Here is a 22,146-nt window from a genome sequence, read left to right as displayed (position 1 = left end):
CGCGCGGTGGCCAGGCGTTGCGCGGCGACGAGGAGGTGGGCGTCAGTGACGGCGAGGCAGAGCTCCGGAGGCCAGGGTTCGAGGCTGCGGCATTGGCGGCGTGGATGAGGAGCTAGCTAGGAGGTGCGCGCGCGGACGGTGGCGGCGGTTGCATGCAGGCAGGCCGGCAGCCATGTATTTCGCCAGGCTCGATGACTCGCCCATGTTCCGGACGCAGGTGAGCGCCCGCCCGCGGATCTAAGTTTCTGCCTTCCCAATGTCTGTACCGTCGCAAGACACTGTTTTTTTCTGCGTGCCGGCATTGACGCATGTCGCTGATTTCAATATGCGCGAGCATCTGTGTGTGGTGTGGTTCTTAAATAATTTCGTGGGGACGTGGGTCTTTAACATCATTCTGGTGGTCATGGGACAAGCAATTTTGTTTTTGTTTTTGTGTCGAACTTTTCATGGTCGCTTCTCAGTTTTTCATTTCTCGTGTAGTGAATGGGTCGCCCGCCTTATTAATTTTTTAGAGGAAACGGTGTCCTTTGTATTGAGGTGCAGATTATTCTTCTCAGAAGGCAAAAGCTTTGCCCTTTCGTATTCAGGTTGAGATTGATCAGTACAGATGGCTCTATTATCGCGCGGAATGTGATTTTTGTCGACCTTGAGTACCTGACATGGCGATGTTATTGCTGGAGCTGCGGCTTTTTATGTAGCCAAATGTGTTTCGTAATTGGTCTCATCCCTATATGAGCTTCACCTGTAGTACATGTTTTTTTTGTTTAATTCCAGGCGTGCAGTCTATGTCAAACCAGATGCTAGTTCGACATATACCACTTCCTATTGTAGAATTGTTTGAAGCCATTTCAAGAATAAACTGATCTCCCATTTAGTTAATGGATTAAGGAACATCCATATACTTCGGATATGCCATTAAAGAGATGCTACGATTCTTTAAAGAATGTGCCGATTTGACTGTCCTCCAGTTCGACAGATATTTGTAGTAGAAAGTGCTTATATGTTTTTCATTGGGTCCAGGTGTTTCATATGAAAGGTAGAATGCCTCAATCAATGCCCTAATGAATGTTTCAGTGGTCACATCTGTGAACGAAACCTTGTTTCTTTTTTACATCCTTCGATTCATGACTAACTTCTTACCTTTTCTCGACCTTTGATAAACAGATACAATCACTTGAAGAAAGTTCTGAAATTCTGAGAGAGAGGTGTTTGAAGTTTCATAAAGGTTGCCGAAAGTACACGTGAGTGTTCATTTGCAGATCATTTATTTTTCTTTTGTTCAATCTACCTGACACATAATATGGTTGAACACTTGAACTGTAATTCACCACATTACACACTGCTATCTTAACCCATTACACCCGCAGTATGTGCTGGCTTTAGATAAATTAATATACACATCCTTCTTGGCGCTTCGGTCTGTACAGTTTTGCACCTTCTTTGTGTTCCTTTTGCAATACAAAAATGACTTGCACTTTGGTGCGTGTCCGAGAGAAAGAAAATATAATGTACACAGCCTTGTTCTGTTTCAGTGAAGGACTAGGGGAAGCATATGATGGAGACATTGCATTTGCAAGCTCACTTGAAACATTTGGAGGAGGCCACAATGACCCAATCAGTGTGGCTTTTGGTGGTTAGTGAGATTTCTCCCTCGATATGTTTAATCATTGTTCATGGAGGTTTTTTTATTTTATCAATTTTTTTCTTAATTCTGAAAGATATGTTTGTATGAGTGATTTTTTTTCTCTACTTGCATACTCGCTTATGTTTTGTTTCTGTATTGCCTTTTGAGTTTCTTCATATGCTCTCAGTTCCTTGGCATGCCATCTTTTTTTTTATCCATCTGATAGTTCTTTTCTTTACTTTACTGAAGTCGTGGTTTGAATGTTGGAAATGTTTTGAACTTTACAAAGAAAAAATGCCAAAGTGGGTATGCTCCAACTAAGCCATTTTGCTTAATCGAACAACTGTTGAGTAAAGAAGCCACTAACCTAGCTTATTTGGCATTCCGGGGTTGCTTTTTTATTCGCATAGGAGTTAAGTCTGGTCACTTGACTAAGAATACATAATTCATGTGATTCCAGGTCCTGTTATGAACAAATTTACAATTGCCCTGAGAGAAATAGGAACATATAAGGAAGTCCTGCGCTCCCAGGTACTGCATCTTGCTTTTGTATTTATATGCATCATGTGAAGCATTCTAACAAATTGCTGTGTTCACTCTTATTTCTTAATGCAGTGCTATAATTTTGACTAGGATTTTGGTTTACATTGGCTGCTTTGTTGTTGTACTGCTAGTCTGTTACATTGCTAGCCTTTTGTCTTTCTCCAATACTGGAGGCGTTTTGGTCAGTGAACAGCATGAACTGCACTTATAATACTTCGAATATTTTTTTTAATGAAGAGCTTCTGTTTCTGCTACAATAAAAAGATCACTTCGTCGCATGCACTTGATGAAGTTCATGGACAAGAACTACTATGTTGTCTGCCTTAACTGAGTGACTACATTTATTCTTCTCCGCTCCTTTCTTTTACCCGTCTTAATGCATTTGATGTTAGAACTAGCTTTCCCAAACACTATCTCATTCACAAGCTTCTACTAAATAGTCCTTTGTTTGGAAGTCCGTATTGATTTTGATGTCATCACTGAAAATACACCCGCTCTCATTTCATGGTGCAACTCACTTTGATTACCTAAGGTGGTATATTTCTGATTCAGTTTCCTTGCAGGTTGAGCACATGCTAAATGACAGATTACTGAATTTTGTAGATGTTGATTTGCATGACGTTAAGGTACCAGTATTGTTTGAACCGAACCTTGAAAGTCTATAGCAAGAATAAATTTTAAAATAGTTTCCTGCTTCATACATTTACTCAGGATGCCCGGAAGCGTTTCGACAAGGCTAGCCTCGTGTATGACCAGGTAAGTTCGTTCACATATATATTACCCAAAGATATGAAAAGAGAGGGATAATGCTTTGCGTTTTTTCGAGAGCTAACTTCGGCACCTTTTTTAAAATATAATTATGATGCCTCCATACTCCTAAGGCAATTCTAATTCTCTTTTGCCTCCTGGTGGTCAAATGAGAAGGGTTTTCTTTCTGTTTTGCTGGGACTTTATTTCTCTCATCAATATTTGTGCTGGGATATACCAAGTTTCCACCAGCCAATAATATGTTTCTGCTGGTTCTTTTTTGATTTGTTATAGTCAATTAATCAATGCTGGAATGGTTTCTATGCTCTTCTCGCAGTTTACTGCTGTTTTTCTTGATTTATCTGCCACACTCGAACCTTTGCAGTAGTTTGCTGCTTATATCTGAGAGAAAATATGTAATTAACTTGCTAATCTGCTGGTTAGGTTCGTGAGAGATACTTATCTTTGAAGAAAGGTACAAGAGCAGACATAACAATTGCCATTGAAGAAGTAAAAACCTCCCCCTTCATTAGCAAATGATGTCTGTTAAGAGGCAATTCAATATTTCCACTCAAACTGACTTACGCTTGGCCTGTCCAGGAGCTCCACAGTGCAAGATCTTCATTCGAGCAAGCTCGTTTCAACCTGGTATGTGAACTGTTGACCCTAACTTTGCTATTGGAATTTCTTATGTATGTTTATATGGGTGTCATGGTATCTCTTACTGTACCTGTGTGAATTTTCAGGTCACCGCGATTTCACATATTGAGGCAAAGAAGAGATTTGAATTTTTGGAAGCTGTTAGTGCGACGATGGATTCACATCTCCGATATTTCAAACAAGTAGCGCCTTGTATATTTTATCTCTTGGTGATGTTATATTATGCCACGGGATGAGATTAATCTTATTTGTTGCTTCATTCAGGGATATGAACTATTGCATCAGATGGAACCATATATTAATCAGGTTACTCTTAAACCATGGCCTCTTCTTCATACAATTTCTGTGGTCTGTTTATGTAATATAATTTGTGGCCACAGTTATGTAATCTTGACACACAAAATGTGCGATTTTTTCCACTGGTTACACCATTTGGTGCACTTCTTATTCTGTGCGCTACATCCACACATGTAGTATTCCAGTTTATATGTAGGATTTTCTTTGGGGAGTTCTTGGAACTTGGTCAGTATTACCATATAATTTTCATACGGAGGCACATGCTACCAGATGAATGTGTTTTGATTTGGTGACACATCCATAAATCCATTCTTTTTTTTTGAATCGATAAATCCGTTCCATATCCAGCCCCTGCTGGTTTCTTCATGCAAACATTTTGAAACAGTTAAACATCGGTGGGGTGCTGTAGGTAGACTGTTAGAGGCGCATGTATATGTACAGCTGCATTGTCGGTGCAGATAATACTGTCTTGAATTCTGTTTTAAATTCACCTGATCGATACTGGAATTATTCGGAGTCAATCAATACGCCAAAAAGTGTCTTGTGCTATATGGGGCACAGGTGCAGTCACATTCATCTTCGCGATGCAATATTGCAGTCCCCGTTCTTTTGTGCTCTGTGCACCTTTTTGGTAGATTGTTCAGATTGCTATTCCTGCTGGTTATGAGAAATCGTGATGACTATTGAATATAAGTTGGTTATGTTGTGGCTAGTTAAGACTAGTCATTTCATCTCAAGAAAAATGTTCGTTGGCTACTTGAAACATTATTTAGTGCCATTAATTGGTCACGCTGATTGGCAACGTAGGACTTTCATCTTACCATAGATCTGTTCATCCACGATATGTCATGATGGGACTTGGTTAACCATTTTTTGTTCCGAACTTGAACATATTCAACCATATCGTGGGAAAGGTAAAAATGGTGAACCATTAGTTCATTAGGGTTAGAAATGGTTAACCAAGGTTAAAAATGGTTATTAAGGTTTGAACCACTTTTAACATTTGCAATAGCAGGCTGACCCAACTTGTTAGAAAATGAGAACATGTTCTAGCATATGGCAAATACTCGCTGTGAAAGATGAGAGAAAGGGAGTGATCCAACACAAGTATTAATTCAGGGATTATCACCGATCTGCTTAGTTTGAGTTATCTTGCTTTGTTTACTTGGTTATTCAATTCTCTTGCAAACTGCTGATATTATGAAGCCAACAAACTGTTTTAGCTTTTAACTTGCGGCCGGATAGTCCTGCAGGTTCTTGCTTATTCGCAGCAATCGAGAGAAAGGGCAAACAAGGAACAAGCTTCTCTTGTAGAGAGGATGCATGAGTACAAAAAGCAGATAGATCGTGAAAGTCGCTCATCTGCAAATTGTTTGAATGATTCCCATAATGTTGATGGCATACAAACAATCGGCAGAAGTTCACATAAAATGATTGAAGCAGTGATGCAGTCATCCTCAAAAGGCAAGGTAACACATTTTGCTCGACTAGAAATTTTATCTTCATGCATGCATGCAGGTCCTATAGCTTTAAGAAGGGGGTTTATATGATGTACTATTTTCAGGTTCAGACCATTCGTCAAGGTTATCTCTCAAAGAGATCATCAAACTTAAGAGGCGACTGGAAAAGAAGGTTTTTTGTTCTTGATAGTCGTGGAATGCTGTACTATTATCGCAAGCAAATTACTAGGCCACCTGTAGGTTCCCCTCATAACATTTTCCATTGAAATCCTCATACGGCCAACATGACATTGTACATGTATGATATGGTACAGTCCGTCTCATTTCTTTCATCTTTCACTTTTGATCTTACAGGGTGTTTGTCCGCCCCAAAGACCCAACAACACCCCTGAACATGGTTCTGGGCTGCTGAGCAGATTGTTCTCTTCTCATTACCATGGTATTGTACATGATGAGAAATCTGTTGCACGGCATACAGTAAATTTGCTGACATCAACCATTAAAGTCGACGCAGAACAATCAGATCTGAGGTTCTGCTTCAGAATTATTTCACCCATGAAGATCTACACGTTGCAGGTAGAATTACAAGAATGCAGATTATGATCTTCATGTTGAATATACGAGTTTGCTACTTTATTTACACCATCTGATATTTATACAGGCAGAGAGTGCTATGGATCAGATGGATTGGATCGAAAAAATTACTGGTGTCATTGCATCTTTGCTGAGCTCACAATCCCCCGAACAGGTTAATAATGGTCTAGACTAGAGGATTCTAGTTGGAATATTTATGTATTCAATTCGGCTTATTGTGATGTTCTGTTTCAGTGTATGCAGAGCCCTAGGAGCTGTGGCCATGATCGGAGCGCGAGTGAGAGTAGCTCCTATAGTAGTTCAGCAGAACTTGAAACTTCCACAAGTGAAGATTTAACACTGGAAAAGAACACTGGAAATGGGCATCATGATGTCAGAAGCGCACATCATCACAGGACCAATATCAAACCTGAAAAACCAATTGACTTGCTCAGGAGGGTTGATGGTAATACTATTTGTGCTGATTGTGGTGCTTCGGAACCTGATTGGGCGTCGTTAAACCTTGGTGCTCTTCTGTGCATAGAGTGTTCTGGGGTACACAGAAATCTTGGAGTGCATATATCAAAGGTATCTAATAGAATTTATTTATGTAGTCATGCTTATAGAAAACCCCTATCTCTTGATGGGGCCATTGCACATAGATTGTTGCTGCATCTGCGTTTTACTTGAAGTCTAGAACCACATTTTTGCCTGTCCGGGAACATACTCTTACAGCTGCAACTGTTACACATCGGCTATTTGATGCCAAACCATGATTTACCCATAAGATTGTTAAATGTAACAGTGTAACACTCTTAAATATAAACCCTAAGCCCATACACTTGGAATCTGAAGCCTGTAGTTATGCCATTTGTTCTCAACATTTTTTTTCACCTTAAATGTTACTGCCGCCAATAATTTATGAAGTTACCACTGCATTGGTCTAGAGTTACCACCGCATTGGTCTAGCATTACCACCTTCAGTTTACCTAAGTTAAGACATTAGTGGTGTGTGTTTTGGTTCTAGATGCACTAACCATAGTCTTCATCACTTGTTTGCAAGTGTAAGCACCAAGCTATAGGGAAGCAATACAGCATGGACTCCTGCAGTTAGTGTCCCTCAAAGTCACCACCATGGCTCTGATTTATTTACTATACAGTTTGATAAAAAGTTAGCACCATGTTTGTGATGTAGTTACGACACTGGTTAGTACTCCCTCCATTCAGCTTTCCAAAACGTCTTATATTAGGGAACAGAGGAAGTATTAGTTATCACTGTGGTGGTGATGTACTTACCAGTCTATCTGGTAACACAGTTACCACGAAGGTGATAATGCACTTATCAGACTGCATGGTAACTTCCTGCAAATAATAGGATGATTACTACCTGCCATGGTGTTCAGATAATCTTAGCACTTGCGCACCTAGCATTTCTTGCTTTATGCATGCAACATCTTTGCATCAGCCTGTAGTGCTGCAAGACTCAATTTCAAACGTTTAAAAGTTGATTTTTTTTTGCTTAAACTATTTCCGTTGGTCATCCCTGTATTTCAGCAACTGTCTGCAATTTTTGTGTATCAATGGATATTTTGCAGTCAAATTTGATTGCTTATTTAGCAATTTATGTTCAATGGTACTATTAGTGTCACTAAGGACTAATAAACTGAACAAATCTTCAAAATAAGTACATCATATGTGCAGGTAAGATCGCTGACTCTCGATGTCAGAGTCTGGGAGCCATCTGTAATCAATCTCTTTCAATCATTAGGCAACATGTTTGTCAACAGAGTTTGGGAAGAAACATTAAATTCATCAAGCATTGCCTATTCTGGTGAATTAAGGTAATAAGAATCTAAATTTAGAGCTCGAGAGTCTCTTTTTGTGTTTCTAGAAATTAATTTGCAACCTCATTGTCTTGCAGTATTAATGGACCGCATACAGCACAATACTTCACTGTCAGCAAGCCTAAACACTCAGATCCTTTCTCTGCCAAAGAGAAGTTTATTCATGCCAAGGTGCTTACGGCTTAACCTGGTGCAATTGATTCTCTGCATTTGTCCTGTTAGAAATAAGTAAGGACCAAGTGGTCTCCAGCTATCTCCCTGAAAAAATGAACATGATTCATGGTAGATAATTACTTGGGCACTTCTTTGTCTAAACACAACCATCACCCATCATTATTTCTTGCCGAATAGAACTTTGTGAACTATAATGTGTGATCCACTGTTAATTACACCCTTGTCAAATATTTTTGTTACTTCACAGTTGCATCCTCAGAGTTCCTGAAAAATTGCCTCTGAGTTGTATCGACATTGACAAAGTTGTCTCAAGGGCTTTTAATTAGTTTTCGTGGCCTATACATCACATCTCCTTTTTCTTGTTCTGTAAAGTCACCTCATGCAGTTCTTCTGCATTACAGATGCTATATGTGAACTACCAAAGTTGTTTTGCATAGTGCTATCCATGTAGAATAATACAATTACCGGAATTTGTATGGGTATATTAATTTATACAATGAAAATTATGCTTATGGTTTCATCAATTGTGAATCTGCAAATAAGTTATTTATGCACTATCAATCTCTTACCACTGATCTTAGGTTTGAGATGCCCATGAAGCTAACTAGACGTTACACTGCATGAACTTAAATTTAAATAGCTTGTCAGGTGGTTCAGAATGTGTTCTCTCACGCTAATGGAAGCCAAAAACTATCCTCCAGTTTCATATATTGTCTTATATTGAGTTCTTTATGGTGCTATTGTTGCAGTATGCTGACAAGGAATTTGTACGGAGGCATAGCATCGATGAGATTCACGTTGCTCAGCAGATGTGGGATAATGTAACTGTAAATGACAAGAAAGGTGTATACAGTCTCATCGTGGCATCACACGCCAATGTAAATCTAGTTTACGGACAGATGGCTTCTGGTTTGTTTCTGAATCTCGGAAAGGCTCTTCTACAAGAGCAGCCAGCTTCACCACCTGATGGAAGCCCTAGATTTTTCGACTGTGATTCACAAGAGAAGGCTTCTCCTAAAGAGCTGATTTCTCGTGCCACAAGTTCACATGTAGATGACATGGATGATAGATATGAAGGTTTCTCCTTGCTTCATCTTGCATGCCGTGTTGCAGATGTAGGGATGGTTGAACTACTTTTGCAGTATGGTGCTAGTGTAAATGCGTCTGATTCAAGAGGGCGGACACCCCTTCATCACTGTATTCTAAGGGGAAGACATCTGCAGGCTAAGCTTCTGCTTTCCAGGTATGTTGGTGCCTATAACTAGAATCATTTAATCTTGTTCCATATATTTGGTTTGTCAATATTGGGGATGATCTCGCGCGCTGCACGAGTGCAGAAACAGATGTCTCACCTTTTATTTCCAATCTATTTCTCTGCAGGGGAGCAAACTCACATGCCACAGACAGAGATGGCAGATCAGCATTGCAGTATGCAATGGACCGTTCCACGAGCGATGAAGACATGCTTATGTTGTTAGAGGAGCACTTCAGATAGTCCAGCAGGCACGCTTTCGCTTAAGGAGTATGTCGCCCAGCAAAAGAACTCATATTACGCTGTGGTGTCGTCGAGTAACTCAGCTCTCCAGGCCCTTACAGTTCCCTGGATTGTCTTGCTGACAGTCCGAAGCTTGTGGCATGAAAGGAACCTATTATTCTGGAGACCCTGCAACATGACTGATGTGCCCGCTCCATGTTAATGCTCTTCTCCGGGATTTATCTATCCATCTCGCAAACAGTCTGGTCAATGTTTGCAGATGGTGCGTAGTAATTTTTGTAGAGTTGCTTCTCTTTATTTCCTTCATCTTTCCAGGTAGAGGACCATTTGATGAGCCCTGTGATGAAAGATGATTGTACATATCTCCATGTGCCATTGTGATTTATGGAACATGAACTGCTCGACACGCTCTAGTTAGTTGTCACACTCATTTGACACTTCCTGAGGTTGCTGAAGAATTGGCCTTAAGCCAACAGCTAGCACTTGTGCGTATCATGTATGTTGCTCTTTCTTCTAGGCAGTTAGCCGAAAAGTAACATTTCTGTGTAAAAAGCTCATGTGCCATTCTTGCAATCACTGTATAAAAATCTATAGATGGGAGAGTGATCTTCTGTAAACCTGTAAAAGTTTTCAATATTATGTTCGTTTTGATGACGAATTTTACACCGGTTCCTGATTAATACTAGGTCTATCGTATGAATGTCCCTCCTTATACTGGTTGTTAATGGATCATGATTCTGTTCGTTACTATGGATTACAAAGGATATTGATCCGAGGTTGAACGGCTGCCCGATTAACCGCTAGGAGCTGGCAGGCGAATAAACTCAGCTAGGACGACGTGATATTCCTGCTCGGTACATGATACATCATACTATACAGTCGTAAATCAATATGAGAACATTGGGTTCTGTTTTGTGGAACTTCTTGTTCTTCTCGTTGTGGCATTATTTCTCATGGCTTCGCAGGTAATGTGTCTAGCCTAGTACGCGAATCCCCTCCCTGGCAATCGCTCGCTCGAGCGATCGGTTTCTGTCGGCGCGGAGCGCTCGCACGAAAGCGCGACTCAATTCCCTTTTTATCACATAGTGTTTTAATTGCGTTCACACGTGTTCACACTAACAGCTTTGTATTATTACTTTGCAAGTTGCATGCAGCTAAAAGCGTTCACACTGCATGCATGCACATGCACACAGCATCTCATGGATTTGCATTTAATGAGCCAACTTTTCAGCACTCTTTCATAAGTTGTTGCATGCATACACATAGCATCTCACTCTTTTTCTTCAGCACGAGGCAGACTCTCAATTCTCTTTTTGCAATTCCCTTTTGGATTTTATTTACGTACGGTAATTCATATTTAATGGGGTCCTTTTGCAATTCCCTTTTTCAGGCCAATGGTTTTTAAGGGGAAAAATAACGGGTGGGAAGATCCACTTGCAACTCAAATGAACTACCACTTGCTACTCAAATTAAGTACTGTTTTAAGTTATAAGCTAACAAAAGTTGCTAAAATATTTCTAAATGATATTTACTTTTTAGGGTTGCTAGGTATATATATTTACCGTTGATAAATAACGGCGCACCGGGTTGATAACTTGTAAACAAAAAAAGAGTCGCTACATATTTTAAATTAAATTAAAAAATTTAGGGTTGATTTTTATTTATATTTACCATTGATAAATAGCTGGTCACCGGGTTAGTAGCTTGTAAACTAAAAGAGAGTCGCTAAAATATTCTAAATGAAATACTTTTTAGGGTTATTATTTATTTATATTTACCGTTGATAAATAACGAGGCACCAGGTTGATAGCTTGTAAAATAAAAAAATGTTCGCTAAAATATTCTAAATGGAATACTTTTTAGGGTTTGTAGTTATTTATAATTACCATTGATAAATAACGGGGCACCGGGTTGATAACTTGTAAACTAAAAAGAGTCGCCAAAATATTCGAAATAAAATTAGATTTTTAGGGTTGTAGTTATTTATATTTACTGTTGATAAATAACAGGACACCTGGTTGATAGCTTCTAAACAAAAAAAAATCGCTAAACTGTTTCGAATGAAATTAACTTTGGGATTGATAATTTTATATATTTACCGTTGATCACTTAAATACGGAGGGGTTGATTATTCAGATACAGAGGGTTGATAACTTTTAGCCCGAAAAAAAGTTTCTCGAAACATATCAACATGGGTGCTAGTTTTGAAGATCTCGTCGAGACGGATTTATTGGTGAAAGCGAATCTTAATTTGGAGTTGTCGTTTAAAAGTTAAAACGTTTTGAATTTACAAATTTGGAAAAGATTCCGCTGACATCAGCATATTCGTTTATTTGTGCATGCATGCAGAACTTTCCCTCAATAGCCTGCACTATACATTTACCGTTGATCACTCAAGTACGGAGGGGTTGATTATTCAGATAGAGAGGGTTGATAATTTTTAGCCCGAAAAAAAGTTTCTCGAAACATATCAACATGGGTGCTAGTTTTGAAGATCTCGTCAAGATGGATTTATTGGTGAAAGCGGATCTTAATTTGGAGTTGTCGTTTGAAAGTTAAAACATTTTGAATTTTCAAATTTGAAAAAGATTCCGCTGAAATCAGCAGATTCGTCTATTTGTGTTTGCATGCAGAACTTTCCCTCAATAGTCTGCACCAGGTTGATAATTTTATACATTTGCCGTTGATCACTCAAGTACGGAGGGGTTGATTATTCAAATAGAGAGGGTTGATAACTTTTAGCCAGAAAAAAAGTTTGTTGAAACATATTAACATGGGTGCTAGTTTTGAAGATCTCGTCGAGATGGATTTATTGGTGAAAGCGAATCTTAAATCGGAGTTGTTGTTTAAAAGTTAAAACGTTTTAAACTTTCAAATTTGGAAGGATTGTTTCTTTTTACATGCATGCAAACGTACGGCAAGGAAAAATACGTTTACTTCTAATCCAGTCGGAAACCGATCGCTCGCTAATCTCCTGGCGATCGAGCGCCAGCTACGGCAGTTTCCTAGTACGCCCCATTGGCCTATTCCTTAACCCAGTGATTCTTCCGTGCACGGAGAACATGTTAAAATTCAACGAAACTTGACAATACAGTGTGCACGAATTTAAGAGCACGAAATCAACAACACATACGTGCACGGGACCTCATGTCCCCGTAAGAAAATCATTTCTCTCCTTTATTCATCGCATGCATGGCTAGCAGGACATGCAAATTTCCCCTAAAAAAAGCAAAGCATATACAACATGCTCTGACTTTTGCTGGCGTAGGGAGGTACAGTCGTACAGATGACCTACGATGTCACAGTCCTAGTACTGACCCTGAAAATCTTTGAACCATTAGGCTTATCACAGTGCGTCGTAGTATTATATAGAAGTATCATATGTACGGTACGGCTATAAAACACTACCTCTATAATGCAGCGTATCATGTACCGGTATCACAATCTTTTTATAGTCATGGATTTGTATCATGTATCAGACTAGCATGATATTACCTATGCAATGCAGCGTATCATATTCTTTTGGCAAGGGGACAACGATAAAAATAAATATCGACCGGTTAAATGGAGTATAATTTGTAGTCCCAAAGATCAAGGAGGGCTTGGAGTTCATGACTTGAAAGTTAAGAATTCAGTCCTGCTAGGTAAATGACTGTTTAAGCTCCTTACCGAGGACTGGATTTGGCAAAGTATTCTTCCGAGAAAATATATCGGTTCGAAGACGTTATCCCAAGTGGTTTATAAACCTGGGGATTCGCACTTCTGGGCTGGTCTCATCGCGACAAAAATATCTTTTTTCGCCATGGTACTTTCTCGATTAAGAATGGAGCACAAATACGGTTCTGGGAAGACAATTGGTTAGACAATGCACCCTTAAGTGAAGGGTATCCTGCTTTGTATAGTATTGTTCGTCGCAAAGGTGATACCATTGCCACGGTAATGGCTACCTCACCTCCGAATGTGACATTCAGACGGGTCTTGCTTGGGCAAAGGCTATTGGCATGGAATTCCCTAATTCACCGGCTAGGAGATATACAACTATCGGCTGAACCAGACGAATTTAGATGGAATCTTCATGTAGATGACACTTTCTCGGTAAAATCATTATACAATGCGATCCTTCATTATGACATACCAGTTAATAATAATAAGAAAATTTGGAGGATGAAAATACCATTAAAAATTAATTTTTTTGGATGGTATCTTCGTCGAGGAGTTATCCTCACCAAAGATAATCTTGTTAAGCGGAATTGGCATGAAAGTACACGGTGTGTTTTCTGTCATCATGACAAAACTATTAAACACATGTTCTTCCAGTGCCAATTTGCAAAATCTGTATGATCAGTCATCCAAGTAGCGTCTAGCCTGTATCTTCCGACAATGTCTTTGGCAATTGGTTTCATGGTATCGATTCAAGGTTCAAGTTGCTTCTTAGGGTGGGGGCGCTAGTAGTTATCTGGGCGCTTTGGCTATGTAGAAATGACAAGATTTTTAATGATAAAAATTGCTCCATTTTGCAGGTCATCTACAGATGTACAGGTATTCTCTGTTTGTGGTTACCTCTTCAGCGAGTGGAGAACCGAGACCTGTTTACGGAGGTCTGTACACGGTTGGAGACTACAGCGAAGGATACTTTTTCCCTACATGGGTGACAGCATAGTCTACGAATTGAAGCCCCAACCACACCGTAGGCGTCATATGATTCATCGGTTCGATATGTATTTCGCCTAATTTTTTTTCCGACTTTTAACTTGAGACATATAAATGGCTGTGTGCATCCTGGTTATGCAGAGGCATATGCAATTGCTTTTCAAAGTAATAAAGCATCCTTTATCGAATTTTTTTAATTACAGTCTCCTTATATTTATTGATTTTACAATCTCCTTATATTTATTGCTTTTTTCAAATCTTAATATAAAATTAGGAGTGAAATCTATTTGACATTAATTTTTTATAGTTACACGTGCTATAATAGCGTATTTATCAATGACACCACTATAATCCCTCCCATCATTAGTTATAGTGATACATTTTTTTATCATGCATGAAATATATGGTACTACCTATAACGGCTCTGTTGTTGATAGTCATGCGAGAGGTTTTCATGGAAAATTTTCCAGAGATAATATCATGCGTATGTGAGATGGATTGATGAACACGCCATGTCACCATCCCTGTCAAATCAGAAACATAGTACGTACAACCTGCATGTAAAGCTCCAATCCAAGAAGACGTCAAAGTATATGACTGCTCCAAAGACACCATATACAAACCATCTATACGCACGTACATAATATTATTGTAGGTATGGCATTAAAGTGAATATACCGGAAACTTATAAGGATTAAGGAGCACATTAGAAAAGTGTGTATAGGTTACAGTACTATGTTTAGTCTACACCTAACAAGCTAGCTAGCCCATATACAAGCTTGTAACTTTTCTGTACATGTACAAAGCCACAAACCTAGACGAGCTCCATTGCTCGATCCAGCTTTTCACCTCTCGATGATCCAATCAGCCAGCCACATGGATGGCATCCATGCATCCGGTAATTGGTCTAATCCATCTATTCATGCTACCTATAAGAGTAAGAATAATAGAAGAGCCAGCTGGCTATAAGAAAATGTCATGTCCTCTATAATTAGTTTATAGTTAATATGTACAATAGTGAGCTATAATATTGTACTACTTTATTGATATATGCAATGGCGGAGCTGTGTGTTGTTCATGTGGTCAATTAAAATCACAAAAAAGGTAATCCTTATGGATACTAGTTATAAATACACAATTTGACCCCATAAGCAGTAGATAATGACATCACAAGCCTCGTAGTTGGTCTTTTGACATTGCTGGGTGCCAACCAGCTCCGCCACTGGGTATATGACCCACCTCTCACTCTCACAAAATGTCTAGGAGCACGTGCTGGAGCTGGCTCTTGCATGAGAGTCCAGTCGCCACACTTTTTCATGTCTCTCCTTCACACATGCAAATGTGCCTTGTAAGCGGTCTATAATCCCACTATTGTGTACTTTCTATAAGGTGATCATGCTTTGTGGTTAGACTGGAAATTAACCCAGACTTCCATGCATTGTAGGCTTAAACATGGAAACAACAGAAAAGGCCTCTCGGTATCTATCAGCCATGGACACGACCTTTCTAGCTAGCTATACCTAGCTAGATATGCCACCGTAACCGAGGACAAACCTCAACACAATAACTACTAATATTAAGAATCAAAGGCAACATATGTCCTTTAGTAGCCATTGAGAGATGATCATACTCTAAGCTCGCTGCCACATTGTCCAGACTCATGAAAATCGATGATGAAAATAACTCGGTCATGCCCCGTTGACATAGGAGACATACTTATAACATCTTCAGCGAAGCATTTAAATCAACTCTCGACCGGTAAAAATTGCCACCACTCCCTAAAAACGTAAAAAAATGGTTCCCAGAAAACCCGTTGGTGTAGCTCAATTTTTGTGTGAAATTATTCCAATTCTGTATAATTTAGACACTGTATCATAGGAATCGACGTCCGGATCTGGTGTCTAGGGTTTAAAAACCTAATGGAATCATGTTCTCGAAGAAAAAAAATCTTGGAAGATCTTGATTTCCCCGTTGACGAAAAGAAGGTCAAAGAAAACCTAGAGCTAGCTCACGAGGCAATCTAAAAAATGGAGGATACAAAGGAGAAGACTTAAGAAGATTCAAATAAACTTGAATAAGATAAATAGATAATTGAAGAAGAGAAGACACAAATAGAGTTGCATATACCCGATGATATCGTCCATGACCATAAGACCAAGGTGGATTCAACTCGGCTGAAGATGAAAAAAATAAAAATTCCATTGAGAAGGAAATATGCCCACAATATGTTGTATGGTTGTACACGAAAAAAAGATGGTTGTACACGAGAAAAAGATTTTAGGGAGCAAGTTTTAGAAAAGCTGCTCGAGAAGAGCACCCTTATCTGCTTTTCTATCTTGTTTGGAAACTGATTTTAGAAAGTCAACATATAAATGATCTGCTGGAGATGCTCTTATGCAGAACCGGTGCTTTAACGGTAAAAGCATCGCTAATGTTAGGGAAGCCTACCACTACATGGAAGACACCATGGGCGTCTCTCACCTCACAACCAATTCACATGCGTTCGCCTTTTTAAGAAAGCAACACATAGATAGCATGTGGCAATAGGGTCTCAGCAGCAGACGTGTGACGATGGATGTGTGTAAGACGATGCTGTTGTTTGGCACCGTGGAGGCGTCGACGATAGGTCTAGCGGGGATTATGTGGATCTCTCCCCTGAAGATGAGTTGGTGGTACGTCGGCGATGCAGCTTTCTGAAGCGTGTACATGCGATGCGTGTTGAGAGTCTATTGGACATCATGTGTGCTACCGACTCGCCATATGGTGACTCGGTGATGCCCCTGGATCTAACTGGTGGGTCGTTGTTGCGAGCTTGAGGCACAAGGCCAAGATAACACGATTTTCTATCCATTAATGAGTTTGTAGGTAGTGGTGGCTTCGGTTTGTTTTAAGATACTCCCTCCGTCCCAGTTCACAGAGCTTATGTGTATCCCTAGGGTGCCTATTTGACCAACATAATATCAATTGTATAATACAAAAATTATATCATTAGAAAGTAGAACATCTAAGCTTTCTAATGATATATATTTTATAATATATATTTTGTATTATGTTGATAAAATTTACGACCTAGAAATACGTCCAAGTCCTATGAACCTGGACGGATGTAGTATGTTTATTGTTAGACCTATTAAATATATTAATAATAAATGTCGTATGCATCTATTCGATGCAGATCAAAGCCCTGGGTTCTCAGACTCTTTTTTTCGAAAATATTACCAAATCTGTTAGATATTATAAGATGTTTCAGATAGGCTTATTAGTTATTAATATACAGTATCCAAACACTTGCATTAGCCTTGTGTTGACTGCTGAGAGAAGGGAACCAACAAGACCGTTGCTCTTCGGATAACATTGGCCTCACCGAAAATGTGTTCGCGCAGCTGATCTCGGGCGTTGTGGATATCTGGGCCCTTGCATGCCATAGGGATGTCCATCCCTGGGTCCCACGATTTTGACTACCCACTTTACAAGATTCCCTTCTCTAAATACACTACCAATTGAAAAACTAGCACAACTTTCACGCAATAAATTCAAATGAATTTTTATTTTCATATTCGACTTCCTCGCGACGAGCTCTTCAAAATGAGTCTAATATTCAATATTTTAAAAGTTATTTTGTAAACTGCATCTATAGAGTTCTCTATTACTGGAGCATACAGTCCGGACACTACGTCCATGTAGTCCTGCGAAATATAGTACTGATTTTATCAAGTCCTTCCAAATTTGTTTGAATGGTACATGTAGTATTTGTGAAAAGTACTTCTATTTTTGTACATATGACAGCTGCAGATTCCCTTTTCACGTGGGAACCATTGGCACGAATCTCGAAAAAGGCTGAATAGAGATAGTGGCTATGATATCAGCTTCGCCCGAGATCAGCTGCGGAATCTGCGCGTCGTGGCCTCACGGGGTACAACCTTACATGAAGCAGCTAGCCTTATCGAGTGCATGCATGCGTTGCCTGTTAGCGAGCCCAGAGTGGAGCAACAAGGTTAACAAAACTTGTAAAGTTCTTGCTAACCTTTCTTCGCAGATATGCCTGCCGGGCACTGGCGGAATCGAGAAAATGAACACCGCCTAATCAGCCACACCAAATAGGGTAATGGCACCCTGCAGACAAACGACCTTGAATCCGGGAGAGATCGGAGAACCCTAGCCATGCATGGATAGCCACCATAGATCATGCATGCATTGCACCACTCACGCTATACCCAACACGCAGACACAGGCCGGTCCCGGCCGCCGGCCGGTCCTCCGATCAAATCAAAAGGAAGCTAGGCCTTGCCTTTTCTCTCTCTCGCAGCATGCATGCCTGCTGCTAAAGATCAACCTATTTTCATCTCGAAAAGAGATCGACCTATCTTGCGTACGCATGCATGGGCTGAAGGCCCTGTTACAGATTTGGGTGAAAACTGGCTCGACTGACAGATACTAGCTACTACTACATACTAGTCACCTAAAAAAAGGCTATATTCTAGTAGTACAGCATCTACAGTAGCATTTTGACTTACAGAAGATTGCACTAATTATACCTAGCTAACACATATTCATCCGATGATCGATCTGATAGTACTTTATATGTAGGAATGTAGGATTGGGTAGAAACTAGAAAGGCTGCAGTGCCCAGCCTGCTCTTAGAGCAATCCCTATTTATGCTCCTTTTCGTCTGCAAATGACACTATTTTTAAAGTTTTAAAGGCATCAAGACCGTCCAAAATACCCCGCTCTCTGGAACAACGCGGCGTCAAGAGTCTACTGAGATCCCATGCATGACTGCACATAACCAATCTATTACAAAAGGAAAATAACCAAATTATTACAACAACAGAAAATAATCATGAGTGGTGAGTATCAGCAAGCAACAACAACGAGGGGTGGAAAATAACCGTGGATAGCACCCGGACTGCGATGAGTAACTTCATGAAACCGAGGGGTCAATGAGGCTTTTATTATGGAGGATTGACTTGGGAGTGTGTTTTCCTATATTTTCTGAATATAAACAAATAAAATTTGAACCGAGTGTCTAAATGGTAAATAATTTTTACCATTATATATTTTTGGCGAGATTTTTAAGCTAGATCAAGCATCTATGTATTCACTTACTTTGTTGGATGTACTTTTTGCAACATAGGAACTATTACCCAACACATGAGATAGCTGGGTGCTACACCCAATGTTGATTTTGAGTTATGCACTCTTTGATGTTTGTCCTCCTTTGATTGTCAAACTGAAACTGAAGCAACAAAGTGGCCTTGAAACGGCGCAACTAGCCCGCACTATGTTTGAACAAATTGGGAAAAAGAAAATGCAATCCACAAGGAAGTTGGAAAATCTCTCCTCAGTATATGAGGAGAAAATGGGCTTAAAACTAATTTAAAGCACACAAGGAAATAGAACTGGGGCAGTGTTTTGGCTCCTAGGAGCATATGATACAAGGTAAGGATGAAGACAGAACGAAATACTCGGAGCTGAGTAATACCACATTTTTTATTTTCTTTGCGGAAGCCGAAACAAATACATAAACCATGAAAATGTATACCCACGGAACACAAACATTGCTATGTCTAATTTGTTTTAGACATCTCTTTTTAAATTTGGGAACATCATGGTTCATCCTATGCTATTGGGAGTCGATTTGAACATCCTACATCCCAAACATAACCAAGCCCGCGAAACAAGCTGTTGGGAGCTCGATGGAGGAAACCCTCGTAGTCTCGTATTACTAGTCCATTATTTTACCTATTAGAAAATTAATCTACCAACATTTCTCTCATAAATCATATCATCATACACGTCTCTCCCTCCTTCTCTTTATATTGAACAAAATCAAATCCTATATATGGTTTGATCCTATCTAGCTAGCTAGCTCCAGCCTCCATGGTTGGTTGGTGGCTTGGTGGTGAGGAAGTTATTGATTAGGTGAGCACACATTGTCTACCATCCTACCACATCTCTAGTACATGTACAGTTGCTCTTGTCTCAAAGTCTTGGTGCATGTAGTGTGCTACCACCAGCCGTTTTAGTTAAAAAAAACATAAACTGAATACATGTACTTTATTCTAGAAATCAATTCATAAACCATGCATCCTTAATTTCCTGTGTGCGCTGCTGTAAGTTCACTAGAGATGTGGTTTGACCGGTCTCAGAGCCTTGCTAACTTCAAGCACCAATTCTGCAAAAGAGTTGCATAATTAAGTGCATATACACACACTATATGGTGATGCATGGTTCAGAAAGGTTCAGACTTCAGAGGCCTAGCTAGGGAGCTAGCTCTTGGATCCTTCCATCTGTGTGGTTCTCTCAGTCTACTAACTAATCACCTGTGGTTGCAATTACTTCCAGGATCTACACTCACTTGTCCTTCAGAAGAAGTATGCAGTTAATGCTATAGGATGATTCTAACCATGCATTTTTTTTCTTCTGAAATGGCGAAACCAAACCATGCATATCCTGTCAATTTCTTGCTCTACCCTGAAGCACAAGGCTGACATGCCTGGCCCCCTTTTTCCTGCTAAGCTGGCTGCTGGCATGGTAGGGCCTGACCAGACTAGTGACCACTGACATAAAATTTGTGAGCATTTGGATACTTGTGACTTAATCTCTGTAGTGATTATCCACTCTCAGAAAAAAGGCCTTTAATTAATTTGCAGTTAATGCGTCGGAGCCCTCTTAAATTAATTCTCATTTAACCTCTCTTCAGTGGGAGGTACTAGTACTCTACCTTGTGTTGGACATGGAACTTTTTTTGCATCATTGCATTGAGGAAATTATTCCATATTACACCGTGCAGTGATTCAGTGGCCGGAGAGCGTGGTAAGTGCTCCACATGGTATACTTGCTTGCGAAATAAAATGTGGCTAGCCAGAGAGGGAATGTACTGTAGCAGAGACATTTTTCCGGTGGTACCACGAAGAAATTTGGTTCCTGGTCTTGAAAGTTCAGTTAATGCATGCCACATGTAGAGATTTTCTACTGTTACATTGCACTGTTTTTAAGGGTGAATATTTACTTCTGAATAAAGTTGTGTACATAAAAAGATAGAGAAAAATCCCAATTTGGACTATGAAGTTGTCCCGGACGTGCATTTTGGTCGCGAACTTGCAAATCGTGAATTCTGGGCCACGAAGTTGCTCCGCACGAGTGTTTTGGTCATTCCGTCACAGCGACCGTTAGTTTGCTGACGTGACCAGTTGATTTTTTTTTCAAATTGCCCTCTAAAATTTTGTTTTCCCTAATTTTCTAGTCCTCAGTTTGAATTTTTAGGGGGTAATTTGCAAAAAAAAATAAACTGGCCAAGTCAGCAAACTAACAGTCACCATGACGGAATGATCGAAACGCTCACGCGGGGCAACTTCTTGATCCATAATTTAAGATTTGTAAGTTCGTGACCAAATCGCACACCCGGGGCAACTTCATACACCAAATTGGAGATTTCTCAAAAAGATATTTAGAAGTTGGTATATTTCCAGCACTAAGTTGGCAAAGACTTCAGAAATAAACTAAACTTGTTTAAAAAAGTTGGCAAAGACTTGGTTCATTTTTGCATTGCTAGTTTTCTAAGGAGTGTCCGACATATTATTAACCATGGAAAATGGTTACTAACCATTAGATAACTGTAGTTTTTTTTATAAAAAATATTAATATCGCGAAGATACCAATTACATCTAGCCTCTGCAACAAAATCATACCTTAATGGCAATACAAATCTATAGTGTTCTAGTTCTTACAGCAGCACAAACACCACCATAACAACATCTAAGTTCCAAAAATGGTGCCCCAAAAAGATAAACGATGCACAGCCACCATCGTAGCCTGATCATAGACTTAGATCATAGACAACTAGTTGAATTCTGCATATATTGAAAAACTGTTACCAGAAACTGTCCCAAGACACAGGGCCCCTCTCTTAACACTGCCCACTGCAAACATATCCATGAATAGAGATTAAATGATTTGGTCTTATCACCTCTCTTTTTTCTCAACCTCCTTTCTCTCTCCCTTTTCTTCTAGCCTCCTGAGTTTTTATATAAGACGGCATGAGCATCCACAGGGAGCAAGCCAACTTCGTTTCTCCGC

At 39.7% G+C, this 22,146-nt stretch overlaps 1 protein-coding gene across 2 annotated transcripts; it reads left to right on the top strand.

The window, feature by feature from the left end:
- Nucleotides 1–87: 87 nt before the first annotated feature.
- On the top strand, nucleotides 88–10,080 carry LOC124707394 (ADP-ribosylation factor GTPase-activating protein AGD3-like). Of its 2 annotated transcripts, none has more exons than XM_047239144.1 (19): nucleotides 88–217; nucleotides 1,165–1,241; nucleotides 1,533–1,633; nucleotides 2,085–2,155; nucleotides 2,731–2,793; nucleotides 2,879–2,923; nucleotides 3,359–3,424; nucleotides 3,515–3,562; nucleotides 3,661–3,756; nucleotides 3,839–3,880; nucleotides 5,125–5,340; nucleotides 5,436–5,567; nucleotides 5,686–5,907; nucleotides 5,993–6,079; nucleotides 6,169–6,492; nucleotides 7,606–7,745; nucleotides 7,826–7,919; nucleotides 8,672–9,165; nucleotides 9,303–10,080. In XM_047239144.1, the coding sequence occupies exons 1-19, from the start codon at nucleotides 173–175 to the stop codon at nucleotides 9,415–9,417; spliced, it is 2,478 nt and encodes an 825-aa protein (XP_047095100.1). In that variant the 5' UTR covers nucleotides 88–172; the 3' UTR covers nucleotides 9,418–10,080. The 2 variants fall into 2 exon arrangements, with proteins under 2 accessions (XP_047095100.1, XP_047095036.1); XM_047239080.1 differs by having other exon boundaries at nucleotides 6,160–6,492.
- Nucleotides 10,081–22,146: the final 12,066 nt, after the last annotated feature.

The sequence above is a fragment of the Lolium rigidum genome, chromosome 1, assembly GCF_022539505.1.
Source record: "Lolium rigidum isolate FL_2022 chromosome 1, APGP_CSIRO_Lrig_0.1, whole genome shotgun sequence".
NCBI classification, from domain to species: Eukaryota; Viridiplantae; Streptophyta; class Magnoliopsida; order Poales; family Poaceae; genus Lolium; species Lolium rigidum.
The sequence above is the reverse complement of the archived record's forward strand: the minus strand, read 5'-3'. Positions and strand labels throughout refer to the sequence as shown.